The following is a 21881-nucleotide window of genomic DNA, read 5'->3' on the forward strand; positions in this document are numbered from 1 at the left end:
CTGTGGACTTCAGGTTCATTATCATTAGAGTGTCAACACCATAGCCTTAGAAATTGTGTTGTTCTTTGTACTTGTGATCACAATGCCTTGCACAGTGTCCATGCCAAGATGATTCATAAATACTTGTTGACTGATTGATAGCTCTATAAAATGAGCACTTCTAAGGTCACTCTTAACTCTAAATCCATGTTTCTATGACTTTCCTTTTTGTTTCTTGTATTCATCATGCATATGTATGCCCAGCTTCAGGTTCCCAAGGTAGTTGTGTCCTGAGAGGGATAAATCCTCATGTTTCTATCATATTTGTCCTCATTGTAGCACCAGTTTTTTCAAAGAGTATTAGAGTCCTTGGTTTTCGAAACTAATAGGGGTTTGAGAATGGACTGGCATCCTGGGATTTATATTGCCGTGGGACAAGCGTTCTCTCTCAGTTCTGTGCATTGCTTGGGACCATTCAAATCTTTGAGCCACAAGGTACTCTGAAGTCCTATCTGAGAGTTCTTAAAGGGATGAACACAGTCTTTAAGGGAAAACCTGAGAGGAAGGAGTGAGGACCTCAGGCATCAAGCAGGTGCCATGGGAAGATGACACCCCCAGAGCCTACTGGGACTTAGGAGAGGAGATGGAAAGAAGTAGTGGCACCAAGACAATAACTGAACATAGGAATGAAAGGAGGGCTGAATTGTGTCAGTGAAGGGAGTGATCTGGAGTGGGGGGGGGACGGGACATCAGGTCCGGCAAGCATCTCAAATACAGGGCTCACAGGTTCAATTCTTCAAGGAGTGAGAGAGGGTCTGGAGCAAAAAAGTCTGCTTTTTTTTCTGTTTCTCTACCCCATAACTGTCCTGTACAGATACTATAACATACTCTGACTGCTTGTTTTGCCTAAATATTTTCTGTATCCTGATTTTTGCTTTAACTGTAAAGAGGAAAGGGGTTAACTAGAAGTATACAAAACTTTACAGAGAAAAACCTTTGTCTGAATGTTAGGAATTTTCCTAGCTCGAGGCTCAGAGCTAGTGTAATTGTACTAATAACTTTCCATCCAGCATAAATGCTATAAAATAGCACAGAAAGGGGCCCAGTGGTCCTGAGAGCCATCATATTGCCCATAGCTATTGTAACAGGGTCTGGCTAATTAAATATCCATCCTCCAGTGTGAGAAAGGAAAAAGGAACAAGGTGGAAATAGTTGAGGCCTAGGTAAGGGTCAACTTGGTCTCTTCCAGAAAGGAGGAGGGGGTGGAAAATATCCTTCTGCAGTGCTACCTACCCGTGTTAACCCAACAAATATTCATTATTATGTGCAAGCCATTAGGGAAAAAAAGACAAAAATGAAACAGTCTTTACGCCTCAAAAGGTAACTTTCAGCTGGGAAATGGCAACATTTACAGAGTCAGTAAATATGAAGTAATAGAAAATAAATTTCCTGAGGAAGTGTCTGTCTTCTGCAGTTCCCTTACCCTAAGGGGCAGAGCCTCAGAGCAAAAAAGTAGTGCCATCACCAGAAATAGTGACAGATAGATTAAATATTCATCAATGAAGTTCCCATTATAAAAGTTTATCTCCTTTACAGGTCATTTACTCCTGACTGATGACATTATCACTTAATGAATTATTAGACAATGCTAGTACTTTGCACCTTCTCCTATGGTAATTATTGTTAATATTCTCTATAGAAGACTTCCAAAACTCCAGGTTCACTGAGTCACTTTTATTGTTTTATTACCTTTTTTTAAAAATCTTTTTTGAAATTAGACTCAGCATTCTCTCTGTATGTGTCCATATTTGATTGAGTCTTTTATGTGAAGTTACTTATAAAGTAAATTTTATTCCTTATGCTACTTACTTTACATAAGTTATTTGTGATTTCTGATGACACCATTGACTTGGTTTATTAAACGAAGAAGAAAACAGAGGTGCTGTCTCAGACAACTGAAAAATTTTGTTCTTCACTATGGATTTGGAATGGAGACTTCATGAATTTGAGGAATTTAAAAATAAGGAGACCCTACCCATTTCATCTCCTTCATTTGGTGGCGAATGCCTCTCTCTTAATTGTTTTGCGGTAACTTTAATTCCAAGGTTCCCTTTTTCTGTTCAGGGAAGGGAAAAGGATATCCATCACAAAACTTAAGTGTCCAAAGGAGATTTGTTAAAGGGAGTTCTTTCAGTTGGCTTGAGATGTAAGTGGAATGCCACAGACCTTCCAGTCTGTGTCCAGGTTGGGGCAGTGGTGTGATAGCAATAAAGATTGGCCTCCAGCCCTTACTTTTTATGAAAGAAAGGCCTTATCTCTGTTGTGGAATAAAAATGTTGCCTCTTTTCCTCGAGTTCCAGAATAGTGATGCCTGTCTGCCTGTGTCTGTCTGCAACCTTGGCTTCCTAACCTGTGCTTAGAGATCTTAGAGCATAGGAATTGACTAAGGGAAAATTGAGAAGATGAAAGGGTTGTGTTCCCTCCTTTTCTCTAGGTTAGCTGCGGCTAGCAATGTTGGGTATTGTGACACTGTCTGGATCCTAATTGATATTTTATCTATAGTGTTATTGGGAAATTGAGAGACAGCCTTCAGGAGATTTTAGGAGTGAAAGTAAAAAGCAAGGGACCGTTAGCATTTATGAGATACATGGCAATTATCTGTTGAGTGCCAGTTTAATAATCTTAGGGGACTCTCTCACATTCTCTCATAGAGGTGTTTGGGTTTTTTCCCCCTTTGGGTTCTACAAGTAAAATGCTAACTCATATTCCATAGTGGTGGAGGAATGAACTTCTGATAAACAAAGATTCTAGCATGGCCTTACTCGTTATTATAGCTCTGTGTAATTGTCTTTATGTACACTTTTGGTTTTTTAAATCAAAAGTCAAATGTGTATATGCATATTTATACAAAGCTATAATGTCAAGTAGTATTAATTCATTTATATTCCTTAAAAGAGGATAGCAGTTGTAATTGCAAATTTCTATTTTTTTTTCTTTTTTCCTTTTTTTGGCTAGGCAGTGGGGTTAAGTGACTTGCCCAGGGTCACACAGCTAGTAAGTGTCAAGTGTCTGAGGTGGGATTTGAATTTAGGTCCTCCTGACTCCAGGGCTGGTGCTCTATCCACAGTGCCACCTAGCTGTCTCAATTGCAAATTTCTAAAAAGCAAAAGCATACATTTATGTATAATAAGGTGTCATAGATATGAGAAAACATTGCAGTAGTTAAAGATTTATTGGCTCTGCCATGGTTTCCTCTTTAAATCCATAAATTTATCCCTGAGAGTAATGGGAAAAGAATTTGTCTATCTGACATAGTAAATGATAGCTAAATCACATATTTTTCTGTTTATTTTCTTTTCCTTATTTTATAATGATAATTTCTATTTTTGATGATTCTTGCCTCTCTTTGAAGCCCTAGTTGTATTTACCAGCAGTCAGATTCTGTCTTCTGAAAGCAACTATGCTTATTGCTTCAAAAATTGCTACCTGTTTTTTTCATCACAAGGCTCAACAACACTTGGCTAGTTATTAAGGGCTAATCCTTTCTATACCACAGTCTGTAAAATGTAGTTGCAAACAATATTTTACATATATACATACACACACACACACATATACACACACACGAGATATATAATATGTGTGTATACATGTGTACTGTATGTGTATATATACATACATACATGTTTACATATATCTACATATCTACAACTTATTCTTCAGTACTGATATCGTTTTTCATTTATGATCAGAAATAGGGACTGGACATAGGATTTTTTGGCATAGGGAACTCTTTAGATGAGGAAAATCTCTTCTCATGCACGTTGGCAACTTGTCTGCATCTTTGGCTTAGCAAGTTGCCTAAGGCAATGAGAGGTTAAGTGACTCATCTAGAGTCACACAGCCAGTCTGTGTTAGAAATAGGAGTTGGACCCAGATCTTCCTGGTTCTGAAGAGGTTTGGGGTGCTGGAACCCTGAGAATGCCACCTGGAACAAATCCACACACTCAGCCATCTGTCAGTCAAGAGACAATTTATTGTAACAATTTATTCAAGAAGTGGTGAAGGCCCTTTTTGGGGAACTTGCACACTAATGGGGGTGAATCTAGAGCTTATATAGAAAAGGGGCATGGGAGAGGAATGCCAGGGATGCTGATTAGGCAATCTCAGGGTCCAGGTGTATTTGGGGGCAATAGATGGGAAAGTGTAGGAAGCATACCAGACACTGAGGAAGTTGTCAGAGGCATGGACCTTGGGGCTCTGGCCTTGGGCCATCCAGGGACAAAGATCCTTGGGCTAGGCACCCATTTCTGCTCTGATAAAGCAATGTATTCTCCAACATGACAAAATTTTCTCACAGGACAAAGGCCTACTAAGAAACATGATCTTAGGGCTTTTTGGGGTCCAGGTTCCACCACCCCATGAGTTCCAGGGCCAACTCTATACTATATCACCTTGCCTCTAAGAAATTAATAAATGAAGCAGAAAATATTCAGTAAATGAAGGGAAGACATTTTGGTTTCTTGAACCATAAGTCATGATCATAAAATTTTAGAGATGAGACTTAAGGAGTCATCTAGTCCAATATTCCTGCTAAACCTGTCTAGCCAAAGTATGAACCTCATATTCAAGAGGTCATTCAGCCTCTACTTAAAGACCTCTAAATTTGAACTTTATCATTAAAAACTTTTACATTTCAGGTTAAGATAGGGTAAATAGAATAAAACCCACAAGAACAAACTTGATTTCTGGTCATTTTTTTGAAATAACTGTGATCAAAACATTAATTTCAACCAGATCAATCAAAAACAATAAGGACAAATAAGTTGAGCATTAAAAAATGTGCTGATTTAGCATTTTCCCCTTGTTTGTATTTTGTCTTGATAAAAGAAATAAATAATCAGACTTTAAAGGAGTTTAGAAACTTTTCTTTTCCTTCTTTTGTACCAGTTTATTTCCTTGTCCAGTTGTACCTGTGCATAGAGTAAAGAATGATTTTGAAAAAGCAAGTGGAAAATAGCCTTGGCCTTCAGTCTCTTCAAATCGAACAGACTAATAGTTCAAGAACGTCATCCTCCAGATGGTATTGAAGTATTCCCCTGGTCCTGACATGTACTGTCAGCTTCTGTTCTTCCCTGGTGATGTCAAGTGACCCAGAGAGGAGAGTCTACATCCTTTCCCTACTACAGCCTCAGCATAATTGGGAGCATAAACTATCTTTAGCAGATGCAATTTCATGAATACTAGGAAAGCATAAGGGAAATCACAGCCACTGAGGACACTAATTATAGTGTGGTGGTGGTTATTATGTTTGCTAATATAAGGAGCAAAGAATTCTGTAGAGGTGCTTAATTCTAAATAGCCAGAGCTATTTCTCTGGCAAATTCTCTATCTTACTTGGGTTGGGGTGTCATATATTCCCCAAATAGTCCAAAGTTGATCTTGTTCACTCATTGTGAACAGGAAAATATTTACTATGACCTTACATAAGGCAGGCATTCCTATTAACTAATTCAGAATATCACTTGCTTTTTACAATTGCACATTATTGTTGACCCATATTTAGCTTGTTTGCATTACGGTCTAGTGCTTCCATTGAAAAATCAGAATCCTCCTGTTTTGAACTGTTGGGTTGTGTGTACGATTAGCTCAGAGAACTGATTCCAAAGGTGTCAGTGCCAGGCCAGGGGATCACTGGTCAGTGTAAAGAGCAGGGACCAGGGTAGTCTGTTAACAAAACCAAAAATATGTCACAATGGGCCAGGAGTCTGCAGTACTATCAAGTCAAGCAGTGAATCACATGCTGATGTCCAAAGCTAAAGAGTTAGCAAGAAGGCGGCAACAAGTGCCAGGAACTCGGGGAAGACTAGACGTCCGAGAGCCTTAAAGATGTTCAGATTAGAAAGAGATCAGGCACAAGCAGTTTGAACTTACAGAGGCAGATAGACCAGCTAATCTGTAATAGGCTATTGCCAGCGTCAATAAGGCAGGATCATAGAAGCAGTCTCTGTCCCTGCCCTGGCTTTTCTATGGATCCTGTGGTGCATCAGGCACAAGCAGTTTGAACTTACAGAGGCAGATAGACCAGCTAATCTGTAATAGGCTATTGCCAGCGTCAATAAGGCAGGATCATAGAAGCAGTCTCCTGTCCCTGCCCTGGCTTTTCTATGGATCCTGTGGTACAGAAATTAGTCCTTGTAGATGGAAATAGGCAATAGGCCAACTAAGGTGGGAATTACAGAGATAGAAAGTAGCAGTAGTTTCTGGTGAGTAAATCTCAACATCCTGAAGCAGCTTTAGCCACAGAATTGTTTGGAGCTCTGATCACAGAGTGTCTCCAACTAGCACGACTTTAAAGGGATGGGTTTTTTTCACAAGATAGATCCAGAGAGACCTTCTGAGTCCATATTCACCACTGGAGTCATTTGGACTTGAGATTATCTCAGTGATCCAACTTTTTCCTTTTTTTTTTTTTCTAAGCCTTGTTCTCCGTATTTCATGTAGGCTGGAAGTGCAACAGTCACTCATGAAACCAGTCCCACTACTGATTGACACAAGCTTTGACTTCCATTTCTGTACCAGACTGATGACCTTCCATACCTTGAGGGCTGACCATATTGGTGTTGGATTTAATCCATACACCTGATGGGCTAGAGCCCACTGCATCTCAGAACTCCCCTCAGGCCCCAGGACCTATTTAAGTGGGTCCTCATCTCAAACTCTGCCCCATTCTGGATTAGGTGGACCCCAGAGGTATCAGAGCCTCTTCAGACATGAATGTGCAGAAATTTTGCTAAAGATCTGTTAAGGTCTGTCAGGGGGGCAGCTAGGTGGCACAATGGATAGAGCACCGGCCCTGAAGTCGGGAGGACCTGAGTTCAAATCTGGCCTCAGACCAAACACTTGACACTTACTAGCTGTGTGACCCTGGGCAAGTCACTTAACCCCAAATTGCCTAAAAACTAAAAAAAAAAAAAGGTCTGTCAGGATATGTTCCAGATCAATATTTAGCCTACTTTGTAAAAGGCACAAAATGAACTGATACTTTTGGCAAGTGCTTCTTCAAAAAAAGATTGAACCGATTTCAGACTCCCCTACCTTTTTGATTCAGCTTCTACATTTGTGGGTATACCCAGTCCTTAGCTGTTTTATATTAATGCCATTTGATGACTCAGTTTTCTCAATGTATAGGGAAACGTTTGAAGGAGTTTTTGAAAAAGCTTTACTTGTACTTAACTTACTGGAGAAGAGAAGACTGTTAATCCCCAGTTTCACAAACATAGCACATGTATGCCATGCTTTTGTGGACCCTGAAGTGTTGTGGGATCTGATGGGGGTGTAAGGGAAGAACAGCAGTGGAGCCATAGGGTTTTCTGTGCTCTCAAGTAGGCTTCCATGGGGGAAAAGCTGTGTTCCTCCTAAGGGGGTTATAGTTTTTCATGGTCTAGCCATCACAGACAATACACAAGTTTTTGGTGGCCTGTGTGTTTGAGTTGGCAGCGTGACATCCATTTCAGTATTTTAAAAATAAAGTACTATCTGGGATTCTACTGTAAGCTGAAAGCTGGAAAGAGTTACAGCACTGTAGCTATTTCCTTTTAGTCTTTCTTCACTGGGAGAGGTATAGTTGAGTTGCAGTCTGCACCCATGCAGCTGAGAACCTCGATGGAACTTAGACCCCTTGCTTGCCTTTCCTCATCTCCCACTTCTCAGCTCCTTGCATGCTGGCTGCTGATCCCATTACAAGACTGAAAATAAAAGGCTAGAGATGCTCCCTTTTATTTTCCCTGACTTTTTGCCTTTATTTAAATATGTTTTATTGATGCCTATTGTCTTCACATCATGGATGTAAAAGCTTCCCCCTTCTTACTCATTTAAACCCCAGCTTGAGACAAAAACAATTGAGCAGCAGGGCCCTACCTAAGACCATGTAAGATCTATTAGTGACAGTATATATGAGATTCTGTCTTAATACTTGCTCCCCCCCTTATCCTACACCTCCACCCCCAACCACTGTCATTGGGTGGTAAGAGACAGGCTGGATCTTTTAATTTTATGTCATTGCAGCTATTGTGTAAATTGTTCGCTTGGATCAGATTATTTTCATGTGGATGACTTAATACAGATCTTCCAATGTTTCTCTGAATTCCTCATATTTATCATTTCTTACTGTATAACAATATTCTATCATATTCATTTGCCATACTTTTTCCAGCTATTCCCCAGGTAATGGGCACCAACTTTGTTTCTGGTTCTTTGTCAGAACAGAGTGCTGCTATGAATATTTTGGTTTACCTCCAGTTTTTGTCCCTAGTTTTTACTTCCTTGGGATATATGTCCAGTAGGAGCAACTAGGTGGCACAGTGGAAAGAGGGCTAGAACTAGAGTCAGGAAGATTCATCTTCCTGAATTCAAATCTGGCCTCAGACACTTATTAGTTCTGTGACCCTGGGCAAGTCACTTAACCCTGCTTGCCTCAGTTTCTTCATCTTTAAAGTGACCTGAAGAAGGAAATGGCAAACCACTGCAGTATCTTTGCAAAGAAAACCCCAAATGGGGTCACGAAGAGTTAGACATGAGTAAAAGGACTGAACAACACAATATGTCCAGAAGTAGGATGGCTGGATCAAAAAGTATGGATGTTATATTATTTCTCTTTGAAGATAGGTCTCCCTAACTCATTGAGGCTGGAAGGGGAGGGGACACTAATGGGCCCTATCCCTTTACTGACCAACAAGTAACCTCACAGATAAAATATAAACTTCTTAGCCCAGCATTTAAAACCTTACGCACACTGGCCACTGCCTGCCTTTCCTGTCTTATTTCATTGTTTACTTCTTGCGTGCTCCATTTCTAGTCACACAGGCCTTCTGGCTGTTTCCTATGGACCTCATTCTACCTGCCCCTCTCCATGTTCTTTCATGGGTATACCTTTCCATGCCTAAAGCATCCTCCCTAGTTCCCTCTGGTGCTACCTCCTACCTGAGACCTTTGCTGATCCTTCTGGTTGTTGGCACACCATCATTCTTGAAATAACTTCATTCTACTTTGTATATACTTTGTTTTTGTGTGTCTAGGACCAAGTTGTATCTCCCAAGTAGAATGTAAGCTTCTTGAAGCCAGAGAGTTTCATTTGCTTTTGTGTCCATAATTTCCTCACACCACATAGGCAGTTAACAAATGTTTGTTGAATCAAATTGAAATTATCTGCCTAAGCCATCAGGCTGCTTAACCTGTCATTTCTTTCTTTCTGCAGTTACCCTCATCTGTGGTAGAAGTATCTCTGACAACTTTTGTGTCCTTCACTGACATCACAAAGAAGCCAAAGTTTACAGAGAGCCTGCTAGAAAAAAACTGGATATTGCCATTCACCTCTTTTTTTCAGGGGGAATCAAGTGGAAAAATGGCATCTCTGAGAAGCTTGAGCACTCCTGTTGTCTTTTGTGTGTGTTATTACCTGGCCTTCTCAGCTTAGAGATGAGCTGAAGAAAGGAGGAGCATCAGATTTTATTCTTCCCAATGAGGGCTGTAAGATGGCCTTCCTGCTTATGATTCCTGTCCATCATTATGACCAAGGAAAAATGTTTCCTTCAATTATGGGACAGGAGGGAAGGAGTCTTTGGGTATGGTGGTGTTTCAGAAGAGAGAGAACAAAAATGCCCTCATCTGAATTATTTGTAGTAAATCTCTAGAAGAGTGGCAGCAAGGCATAGTGCATGGCTAGATTGGGAGTCTGAAAGGACTTTTACCTCTCACCACACATCGGCCCTGTGATCTCAGGCAGCTCTTGTGTCCTTCCTCCGCCCTTGATAGCATTCTGCAGGTGTGAGCTGCGCAACGGCTGCTGATCTTCATTGATATTGGAATTTTCCTACACCAATGAAAACTCAGGTCTGGACCAGGAAAACACAACTTAGCATAGACTTAAGCAGAGAGGAGTTAACTCTCCTTCTGAAGGAGAAAGTAAGCTTCTGTGTACCCAAAGCCATATTCGAATCATCTGTTGCAGGAATAAGGACAAGTTAAAGTGTAACTGTCATGCAATACAAAAGGACTCAGTGTTCTGAACAAAGAAGTATTGACACCCCATCTTGGCTCCATTCTGGGCTACACTTTCTTGCTAATACAAAAATGGAAAAGCAGCTCTCTTTCTCTTTCCACAGTGCCTCGGGAGCACACTCTCAGTTCACTTTTTCAGCAGTTAAGAGCTGTATTGTTTGTCCACCTCTTCCTTTCCCCCAGGGTCAGGGAGTACAGAATTGATTTACTGTTTGGTGTTGCACTAATTCCCAGGGAAATACTCCTGAATTTAAGTTTGAATCCTGCATCTACTCCTTATTAATTAATTATCTTGGTTATCTTGGACAAGTCACTTAACCTATCTAAGCTGTAGTTTCCATATCTTTAAAATGAGAAAGACTGAAATAGGTGACTTCTCATGCCCTCCCTCTAAAATCTATGTTCTTTTGATTTCTAAGTTGGTCTCATCCTCTCAAATGGAAAGTGCCCTGGGATCTGTACTTGGTTCTTTGCCATTTAACATTTTTTGTCAATTACTTGGATAAAGTTATAGATGGAATGGTTACCAAATGTTCAGTTTGCATAAATCTTGGAAAAAAACGAACATACCAGATGATTGAGTCAGGATCCAAGAAGATCTCGACAGCCTAAAACATTGGGCCACATCTAATAAAATGAAATTTCATAGGGCTAAATTAAAATTTTACCTGAGTCAAAAAAAACCAACACAACCCCAGCCCCACAACTAGCTTTATAAGATGTGGGAGACATTACTAGAGAGCAATGTATTTATAATTTAAAAAAAAGGATCCAGCAAGAGAAATTTCATTTAAAATAGCTAAAAAATGCATAAAATATCTAGGAATTAACCAACAAGACAAAAGTAATATGTATAGAAATGAAACTCAGTATGAGTCAATGGTGTACGTAATATGGCAGCTTCTCCTACCCCCCCCCTGCAAAAAAAACCCCAATACAGCTAATACCATCTTAGGCTTCCTTAAGAGAGTCATGGCTTCCAGAAATAAGTGTATGTGGAAATGCCCTTTTTTGGCACTTAAATTTAGAATAAACCCATTACTTTTTAAACTACTTAATGTTCATTTTTCCCTATTTTTCTTTCTGCTTCTGTTGATTTTATTTGCTCATCTCCCATTGACTTTTCTCAACCCCTTTGCAGTCTGACTTCTGTCCCCACCATTCAGCTGAAATTTTTCTCTTTAATGTTAGCAAAGAACTCTTCCTTTGACTTTTCCTCAATGCTCAACCTTGTGGATCTCTCTGCAGTTTTTGACACTATTGACCATCTCCTTCTTGAAGACTGTTTTCTTTCTGTTTATGAAGGAGTTAAGGATAATGCTGAGGTTATGAACATAGGACACTAGAAGAATGGTGGTGCCTTGGGGGGGAAATGGGAAGAACAGTGGGTTTGGGAGGAAATGTGATGAACTCTGCCTTCTATGTGGTGTTTGGAATGTCTCCAGGTCATCTAGTTTTAAATGTCTAATAACTAATTGATATATTGCTGTGTGTAATAGAAAAATGAGTTATCTGCACAGAGATAATATTAAATCCATGGGAGCAAATGAGGTCACCAAGAGAGGGAGTAGAGAGAAAAAGGGCCCAAGAAAGAGCCTTAGGAAATAGCCACAGTTACAGGTCATGGTAGGCATAAGCCAGCAAATGAAATCAAGAGCAAACAGACAGGAGACCCGGGACCAAATAGTGTCACAGAAGTCCAGAGAAGAGAGTAGTCTGGAGGAGATAGATGTTAACAGTAACAAATGACTCTTGAAAAAGTGGAAAAGAAAAAAATAAAGGGGTAGCTAGGTGATGCAGTGGATAGAGCACCGGCCCTGGAATCGGGAGGACCTGAGTTCAAATCCAGCCTCAGACACGTGACACTAGCTGTGTGACCCTAGGCAAGTCACTTAACCCTGATTGCCTGACCAGAAAAGCAAAATAAATTAAATAAAAGTTGAAAAGGATGAGGTCTTAAGAAAAGACTGAATTTGTCAATTGGATCATGGGGGGAGGACAGAGCCAAGATAGTGAAGAAAAGGCACAGATTCTTCTGAGGTCTCCCCAAAACCCCTGCAAACTAATGCCCCCCCCCAAAATTCTGGAGCAATGGAACCCACAAAAGGATGAGGTGAAATAATTTTTCAGCCCAAAACAACTTAGAAAGTCAGCAGGAAAGGATTATTGCACTGGGGTGAGAGTGGAGCCCAGCAAACCAGCAGTAGGGCTTGAGGGTGACTGAATCAGTGGCAGCAGTGGCTTTTCCAGACCCCTCGGCCCATAGATGGAAAGGGCTGACACCTGGTCAGAAGGAAATTTCAGGGGGTCCTTTTTTGGTACTGCAGGCAGGACGGTGCATTGCCCATACTTGGATCTGGGTCCCAATCCCAGGGTGAGGAGAGCAATAGCATACCAGAGCTTGTGGCCTTAGGGGAGCTGGGACTTTGGTCATAGTTCCAAGGTAGAAAAGAGTGCTTCTGGTTGCTAACTAACCAGAGCACAGGCCAGGAGAGTAGTAAACACACCTCTCCCTAGATCATACCACTTCAGAAGAACTGTAACCTTACAGGTTCCTAGAATTATCTCTGAAAACAGCTGCAAAAAAACCCCAAAGCTTGAGACAGTTCCCTCTGCGCTGTGGAAGCAGAGCCCCACTTTAGCATAGAGTTAAAAGCCAAGAAATAGGCAGGAAAAATAAGCAAACAGCAGAAAAAGATTCTGACTGTAGAAAGTTACTATAGTGACAGGGAAGCACAAAACACAAACTCAGAAAAAAAAAAACAGTTAAAACAGCTACATCCAAAACCTCAAAGAAAAATATAGAATTGGTCTCGAGCTATGGAAGAGCTCAAAAAGGATTTTAAAAATCAAGTAAGAGAGGCAGAGGAAAAATTGGGAAGAGAAATGAGAATAATGCAAGAAAATCATGAGAAAAATAATAGCTTGGCAAAGGAGGCACAAAAACACCCTGATGAAAATAACAGCTTAAATAAACAGAATAGGTCAAATGGTAAAAGAGGCACAAAATTCAATGAAGAGAAGCATGTCTTGAAAAGCAGAATTGGCCAACTGGAAAGAGGAGCTATAAAAGCTCACTAAAGAAAATAATTCCTTAAAAACTAGAATTGGGTAGGTGGAAGCCAATGACTTTATGAGACATCAAGAAATAACAAAATCCAACTCCAATGACTTCCAATTGCCTCTACAATATAATGGGGGAGGGGATGGACATTCAATGAAATAGAGGACTTACAAGCAAATTTTTTAAAACAATTTTTCTTGATCAGGCAATCAGGGTTAAGTGACTTGCCTAGGGTCACACAGCTAGTGTTAAGTGTCTGAGGCTGGATTTAAACTCAGGTCCTCCTGACTCCAAGGCTGAAGCTCTATCCACTGTGCCACTTAGCTGGCCCTAAAAATTTGACTTTCAAATATAAGACTCAAGAGAAACATAAAAAGATAAACAGGAAAAAGAAATCATAAGAAGTTTAATAAGATTAAACTGTTTACATTTCTACATGGAAAATGATACTTGTACTTCCTAAAAACTTTCTCATTATTAGGGCTGTTGTATACATAGATAGGGGACATGGGTGTGAGTTGAATATGATGGGATGATTATCTAAAAAACCAAAATTTTAAGGGATGAGAAAGGAATGCCCTGGGAGAAAGGGAAAGGGAGAAGTAGAATGGGATAAATTATCTGATGTAAAAGAACATGAAAGAGCTTTTACAGTGATGGGGAAGATGGGAGAGATAGGTGGGAGAGAGAGAACCTTACTCATCAGAACTGGCTCAGAGTGGGAATAACAGGCTCATTGGGCATAGAAATCTATCTTGCCTTACAGAAAAATAGGAGGGGAAAGGGATAAGAGAAGGGGAGGGGCACTCATAGAAGGGAGGATGTATTGGAGGAGGCAGTAGACAGAAGCAAAACACTTTTGAGCAGGGACAGGGTAAAAGGAGAAAAAATAGAATTAACAAGGGGGAATAGGATGGAGGGAAATACATTTTTTAAACTATCTTTTAATTTCTTTTTAGTTTCAACATCCACCTTTATAAAACTTTTGAATTCTAAATTCCCTCCCATCTCTTCCTTCCCAAACTGCATGCAATCTGATATATGCTCTACATGTACCATCATATTAAATACATTTCCACATTAGGCATGTTGTGAAAGAAGAATCAGAACAAAAAAGGAAAACCACAAGAAAGAAAAAACAAAAAGAAAAAAATAGTATGCTTTGATCTGCCTTCAGACTCCATAGTTCTTTCTCTGATGTGGACAGCACTTCCCATCATGAATCTTTTGGAATTGTCTTAGATCACTGCGTTGCTGAGAAGAGCTAAGTCTATCAAAGTTGGTCATCGAATAATGTTGCTGTTACTGTGTACAGTGTTCTCTTGGTTCTGTTCACTTCACTCAGCATCAGTTCATGCAAGTCTTGCCAGGTTTTTCTGAAATCCATCTGCTCACCAATTCTAATGGAACAATAGTATTCCATTATGTTCATATACCACAACTTGTCATGCCATTCTCCAATTGATGGACATTGCCTCAATTTTCAATTCTTTGCCACCACAAAAAGAGCTGCTATAAATATTTTTGTATTTGTGGGTCTTCTTTCCTTTTTTATGATTTCTTTGGGATACATTCCTAGTAGTACTATTTTGGATCAAAGGGTATGCATATCAATTGGGCATAGTTCCAAATTGCTCTCTAGAATGGTCGGATCAGTTCACAACTCCACCAACAATCAAAGTTCTAATTTCCTCACATTTCCAACATTTATCATTTTCCTGTTTTGCCATGTTAGCCAGTCTGATGTGGTGTGATGTGGTACCTCATTTGTATTTCTCTAATCAATAGTGATTTAGAGCATTTTCCCATATGTTTATAGATAGCTTTAATTTCTTCCTCTGAAAACTATCTGTTCATACCCTTTGACCATTTATCAATTGGGGAATGACTTATATTTTTATAAATTTCACTTAGTTCTGTATATATTTTAGAAATGAGGCCTTTATCAGAGACACTTGGTGTAAAAATTCTTTCCCAGCTTTCTGCTTCCCTTCTAGTCTTGGTTGCATTGGCTTTGTTTATGCAAAACCTTTTAATTAATGTATTCAAAGTTACTCATTTTGCATTTCATAATGTTCTCTATCTCTTGTTTGGTCATAAATTCTACCCTTCTCCATAGATCTGACAGGTAAACTATTTCTTGCTCTCCTAATTTGCTTATAGTTTCTTTATGTCTAAATTGTGTACCCATTTTGACCTTATCTTGGTATATATTGTGAGATGTTGGTCTATGCCTAGTTTCTGCCATACTGTTTTCTAGTTTTCCCAGCAATTTTTGTCAAATAGTGAGTACTTATCCCAGAAGCTGGAGTCTTTAGGTTTATCAAACAGTAGATTACTATAGTCATTGACTACTATGTCTTGTGTACCTAACCTATTCCACTGATCCACCACTGTGTTTCTTAGCCATACCAAGTAGTTTTGATGATTGTTGCTTTATAATACAGTTTTAGATCTGGTAGACTAGGCTTCCTTCCCTTGCAGGGAAATACAGTTTCTTTTTGCTTCTTATTCTCTGTTGGACTTCACTGCTGTCTGCTGGGCACATCACTCTACAGGTTTCATGGTCTCTCATGGGCCATTATTCCTGCTATTGGGTTCTGAGCTTCATCTCTTCAGGGTACCCTGCCAGTCATCACAGGGTGCGTGCTATGGTGTGGCAAGTAGAAGACCTCACCCTAGTAAGGGCAGTTGGACAGCATTTTTGTCATAGCCAAACTCAGCTAGCCAGTGCTGGGCACAGTGTGAAAATTAAAATTAAATCTTTTAACCTGTTATCTTGAGCCAAGATTACAGTCTTTTACCCAGACTACCTGGTTTAGGATTAAAAATTCCTTAGATACATCTTGATCTGACATGCAAATTAATTTGAGCCAGAACAAAAGATAAAGGAGGAAAACTAAGTCATTGTTGTCTACCAATCATTTCTGGCTTTATTATGTATATCTGTCAGCAGCCAGAGCGGGGGAAAAAACCAACCACCTTGCCATCTACCTAACTGAAGACTGGGTCTGGATTCATGATTTCATTGGTATAGCCCATATGAGGTCATGACCCATGGTTTAAGAACAGCTGAAGGGGTTGAGAGTGGAAAAAGTTTAAGAAGCCCTGCTATAGGGAATGCCTAGATGAAAAGTTATGCAATGCAATTATCTAGGCTATAATTTGGCCATGTCCCTGGGAGGCTTTAAATAGCTAGGTTTGTAGACAGTCAGCATTTTAAGAACTGGAGACAGTAGAAACAGTGTCCAGAAGTCAAGGAAGAAACCAGATCTTCACCTTTGGTGAAGATGAGAATTTTCTTTTCTCCTTTCATTTCCACAACTATTCTCACTTCCCACACACATCAGTGCATCAGCAGAGGTACAGCCCACTAGGAGATACCCTAACACCTGGAGAGTCATTTTGAGAATTCCAGGTATAGCCTTTGTTATGAGCTTATTGAATCTTCTGGCTAACTGTTAGGGGGAGCCCCTTTAATGAGAAGCTTATGAGTTATAATTTAAGAAATATATACCCTCAGGGTACCCTAGATCCTGAGGTAGCAGCTTCCCTTTGGGGACTCAACCCACAAACATGAGCACAAAACAAGTTGGGGGATTAGTTGGATGTTACATCTTTCTTTCCCTGCTTCCATTCTCTTTAAACATCTGCTGTTTTTCCCTTGGTATGATCCATGTGCTGGTTGAACCAATTCTCTTACACTCCTTACATTTCTTTTTGCCAATCTACTGCAAAGCATTGAAACTTATTCCAAGTCAGCCACTTCCCTTCTTATCCTAGATGTGCTCATCTTATTTGTGTAAAAGCTTTTCATATAATCAAAATGATCTGTTTTATCTTTTGTAATTGCTTCTATCCCTTCTTTAAGAATTCATCCCCTAATGGTTATCAATTGGAGAATGGCTGAACAAGCTGTAGTACGTGTTTTAATGGAATATTATTATGCTATAAGAAATGACAAGGAGGATATTTTCAGAAAAAACTTGGAAAGACTTACATGAACTGATGCAAAGTAAAGTGAATAGAAACAGAACATTGTACACAGTAACATCATATTTGTGCAGTAATCACCTGTGAATGACTTAGCTTTTTGTTCTTCAGTCATTCCTGACTCTTCCTGACCCCATTTGGGGTTTTCTTGGCAAAGATACTGGAGTGGTTTGCCATTTCCTTCTCCAGCTCATTTTACAAATGAGGAAACTGAGACAAACAGAGTTAAGTGACTTGCCTGGGATCACATGGCTATTAAGTGTCTGAGGCTAGATTTGGACTCAAATCTTCCTGATTCTAGGTCAGGTGCTCTATCTACTGTACCACCTAGCTGCCCCTGAATGACTTAGCTATTCTCAGGAATACAATGATCCAAGACAGTTTTGAAGGACCTAAGATGAAAAATGCTATCCATTGCCACAGAAAGAAGTGAGGGAGTCTGAATGCAGGTTGAAGCATTTAAAAAAACTTTATCTTTTTGTGTTTTCTTTCACAACATGACTAATATGGAAATATATTTTGCATGACTACACATGTATAACATCAAATTGCTTTCCTTCTCATTGAGGGAGGAAGAAAATTTGGAGCTCAAAATTTTAAAAAGTGAATGTTAAAAATATTTTTACATGTAATTGGAAAAAATAAAATACTTGAAAATCAAAGTTAAAAAAAATTAATTCATCCCCTACTCATAGTGGTATAAGATATTGTTCTACTTCTCCAGCACAGTGCCTGGCACAGAGTAAGTGATTAATAAATGATTTTAATTTTTTTATGTTATGTTCTTCAATATTTAGGTTACAGATCCCTTGAATTTATTATACTACTTGGCATAAGAAATGAGTCTTTTTATCAAATATCTCTGATGTGGGTTGGATATCCAAGATATATAAACTAACAGAAATAAATAAGAGTAAAAGTCTTTTTCAACTCCAAGAGATAAGAGATCAAAGGAAATGAATAGAGAAAAGCTGTGGGAAGATAATAATGTCTTAGGCCCAAGAGGATACCAGATCCTTTGCAAATACCCCAGTAAAGCTCTAAAAAAATGCAACAGAAAGAATAATGATAAAACCAAAGAGAATTAGCTATAAATTGCTTTATTCAGTCCAGGACTGCTTAAAAAGACTGCCAGAATTCAGGTCAAAGTCCTAAGTAGAGACTGGAAGAGTCGTGCCCTCAAAAGTAATAAGGGAGGTTGGAAGAGGGGAGGATTTGGGGTGAAAGAATTAACAAGGAGGAACATATGTCAAACTAGCTTATAGCTGTAAGACTAAAGCCTTTTCTCTCTCTTTCCCAGACTGATCATTTCCCACTAAATTTTTGACAGTCTTCCATAATTGTTTCCTTTAATAAACATTTGTGGAGCACCTACTATATACCAGACACGTACTAGGTACCAATAAAGTGTAAAAAGCCCCAGACAAACACTTCTGAGCCATTTTCCTTGGCTCATTAATTGGGCAGGAGGAGCTATCCAGTTGCTACAAACAGCTGGCAGTGGAGGATCTTGAAGGATCCCGTTTGCCACATAAGCGAAGTCCGAATCCAAGAAGCAAGAAATGACCTGGGAAAAAAATACTGAGACAGAGGGGCGTCATCTTCGTGACAGGGCCCTTACTTAGATTTTAACTATTTCCAGAGTGCCTTACACTATATGGATTTGTCCCTGTGGTGCATGCATGTAGTAGGAGGAACGTGGCAAATACGAAAAGAAATAGACTGAAGCGATAGGATTAGAATCGCCCAGTCACGGATGAAATATAGCATTTTCGATCCGAAAACAGTGTCTATTGTCTTTTCTGAGCAGTGCAGTGGAAATTTGGGAAATAGTGTTTCCCTAGGAAATTGTAGAATCTCTGGTGTTGCCACCCAGGGGGCAAATCATTTCCTCTCTGTTGCAGGATTTTCCCACCCGCGAAATGAAGGTAATATTAGGCATTCAACACACATTCGTGGACTGATTGCCTCCTGAAAGCCCTTGGGATCCTCCCACTAGGGTAGATTTTTATGTATATGCTCAGAATTGTTTGTTGATGAAAAAAGAGTGACCAAGTCCACTGACACCAGGAGACCGCAGCCTGGGCATCCTTTCCTTGACTATTAAGACTCCGATGCCAAGAAGCCTACAGACTTTTTATTGTCTCGTCTGGACTCAGAAAAAGAAAGTGCGTCCCATCCGCAGACTCAGACCCGCGTCTGTCTACAGAGAGACAAAGGGCGGGGTCGGAGGGGGGCCGGCGCAGAGAAGGGGCGGAGTCCGCCACGTGTAGGGCCGCGGATTCTCGGAAGCCGTTTACGCTGAGCCGCGGCCGCTCACGCTACGTCCGCCGGTTCGCCTGCGCCGCTGGCGTAAGCTTCCCCTCGGGCGGAACGTCAGCTGGCGGGGGAGGGGCGGGCGGGCGCGCTCTAAGAATCGTGCCTCTACGTGGACTCTGAGCAGACGTCGCCGGCGCCCGGAGGGAGCCTCCAGCACCGCTGCGCAGGCGGCCTGCGGCCCGAGGAGGCGGGTAAGCAGGCCGCCGCGGGGGTCGAGGAGCCGGGCTCGTGCCGGGCGCTCCCGCATCTGGACCGGGGTCTCCATGCGTACGGCGGGGCGGCGAAGGGGGGGGGAGAGTGGTGATAGAGGTGGAGGGGTCCTGGGCAGGGGAAAGGTCCGCAGGCGCTGCCTTCGTGCCCACGTGCAGCCGCAGGGTACCTCCGGGGGTCGGGAGGGGCGTGTGCCGGGAGGCAGGTACCCGCGTCTGCGGCTGCCCGAGCAGGAGGATGGGGATGGGGTCGTGGTACCCAAGAAGCGCCGGCTCGCCCGCCTCCGCCTCTTCCATCCCTTTGGCCTCGGCCCGGTGCAGGAGCTGGGCAAAGTTCGAGGAGCCGGCTCCTGTCCGAGGCACCTCCGACCCATCCCGGTGGGCAGCCTGGGGGACCTGTTTATTTACCTTGGTTTGTGTGTCTGTCAGTCAGGGACACGCCCCTCCCCATCCCTTCTCAAACCCAAGGGTCATCTGAGCATGAATGTAAGCCAAGCGCTGAGGATGCAGAGAGAGGTTAGAAACAGCCCTCCCCCACCCCCACCTCTGGGAGCGCACGTCCTGACAGGTAGCCAGGTAGGAGGAGGATAGATGCAGAGTAGAACCAGGGTTGCCTTCTCAGAATGAAGTCTTCAAATGCATGAAATACGTGGGATTAGACTGTGAGCTCCAGGGGACCATGGACTGTCTTCTGCCTTTCTTTGTATCCCCAGTATTTAGCAAAGTACCTGGCACATTTGTTCAATCGTGACCTTTTGGACCATACTGTCCATGAAGTTTTCTTGGCAAAGTTGCTGGAGTGGTTTGCCATTTCCTTCTCTAGTGGTTTAGGGCCAACAGTTAAGTGATTTGCCCAAGGTGATACAGCTATAAAGTGTGTGAGACCTAATTTGAACTCAGGTCTTCCTGACTCCAGGCCCAGTGTTTTATACACCGATCTATCTAGCTGCCTCTTTTTTTTTTCTCCCCCCAAATAAAGCCTACAGCACCTGGCATTCCCAGGCAGCCTCACATACAAGTACTAACCAGGTAACTTGACCTTCCTAGCCTCTGTGATCAGACAAGATCAGGGGGGCCATTCAGGTTGATATTGCCTTGAGCATAGTAGGTGCTTAATAGATGCTAGATGTCTCACTGCCAAAGGAAATCAGTTATGTTGAAATCACATTGCAATAGTTATCAAAAAATGTATGTAAAAAAGTTGACTGAAAAAGTAAACCGTTATATTGAAATGTAATTATCAATTTAGGTTTAAAAAGTTGACTGCTAAAGGAAACCAATTATATTGAAATACAGTCATCAAAACATGTAATGTAAAAATGTTGACCGATTGATAAAGGAAACCAGTTATACTGAAACATAGTTATCAAACTGTGTATACACACTCACATACATATCTACATGTAAAAAAAGAACCTGGACTTCAGGAGTAGATAGAAAGGATGCTGATAAGGGGAGGCAGGGAATGGCCTCCTGAAGTTGGTAGGATTTGAGTTGAGTCTTGGAGGAAGGCAGGGAAACTAAGGTGGAGGTGAGGGGGCCAAGTATTATTCCAGGAATGGGAGATAGTAAGTACAAAGGTCTGGAGGTGGGAGATGGTAGTAATCTGTTCCGGAAACTGCAAGTAGGCCATGGAAAAGGATTTGTGGCATGTAGGACAGACAGGCTCTTGACTATGTTTTATTGTTTGATGTTTTGGTTTTTTTTTAAATCCCTTTGGGTAGTTACATTTATCATCAGAAGTTTTTCCATAACATGAGGCTCATAGTGTTTTTATGAAAGGTTTGGAGTGAAATTCAGTGCTCTGTTTAAATCACTGAGATAAGGTCATTTTGTTTTGAACTCCTAAACAACAGAATTGAGAAATTGTCAACTTAGTCAAAATATCAAAAACTGTTTGCTAGAAGTAAACGGAGTGCAAATACCTTTTGTTCCAAGGAACTAGTCATCTGCTTTAAATAGACTTGAGACTTTGTCTTCCTTTATAGAGCTTGAGCTAGAAGGTTGTCTGGTACAATGCCCTCATTTTACAGTTGGGGGAACTGAGGCCCCAAAGTGAGATGACTTGTCTGAGGGTAGTAAAGTGAAGGTCCAGCTCTAAGCCCGGGCTCCAAATCTCCTCTCTTGCCTCTATATCTACTGTGTCTATATTGCATTGAGGAAGTTTCAGATTTCAGTCTGTCAGAACATAGTATATTGGAAGGATCACTGGCTGGTGAAAGTTTGATAGCTTTTGGTTTGGTGTTGACATCTTTCTA

At 41.0% G+C, this 21881-nt stretch overlaps 2 protein-coding genes and 1 non-coding gene across 4 annotated transcripts in view; all 3 read left to right on the forward strand.

Moving 5' to 3' along the window:
* TCTN3 (tectonic family member 3) overlaps positions 1-11091 on the forward strand; it is a 28578-nt gene extending 17487 nt beyond the window's left edge. The window contains exon 13 of the mRNA XM_020996883.2: positions 9236-11091. Coding sequence (XP_020852542.1) covers positions 9236-9454 — 219 coding nt within the window. The 3' untranslated portion in view covers positions 9455-11091. The remainder of the gene's footprint in view (positions 1-9235) is intronic.
* On the forward strand, positions 8283-8409 carry LOC144456431 (small nucleolar RNA SNORA17). The gene has a single exon (XR_013485524.1). It is a non-coding gene; the product is annotated as a small nucleolar RNA SNORA17 (small nucleolar RNA).
* An 8406-nt stretch (positions 11092-19497) lies between the features above and the next one.
* Positions 19498-21881, forward strand: part of ALDH18A1 (aldehyde dehydrogenase 18 family member A1) — a 66244-nt gene continuing 63860 nt past the window's right edge. For both annotated transcript variants that reach the window (XM_020996980.2, XM_020996981.2), the window contains exon 1: positions 19498-19605. The gene's annotated coding sequence lies outside the window, so the exon portion shown is untranslated. The remainder of the gene's footprint in view (positions 19606-21881) is intronic.

Source organism: Phascolarctos cinereus, unplaced genomic scaffold (assembly GCF_003287225.1).
Source record: "Phascolarctos cinereus isolate Bilbo 61053 unplaced genomic scaffold, phaCin_HiC Scaffold_3;HRSCAF=262, whole genome shotgun sequence".
Taxonomy (NCBI): domain Eukaryota; kingdom Metazoa; phylum Chordata; class Mammalia; order Diprotodontia; family Phascolarctidae; genus Phascolarctos; species Phascolarctos cinereus.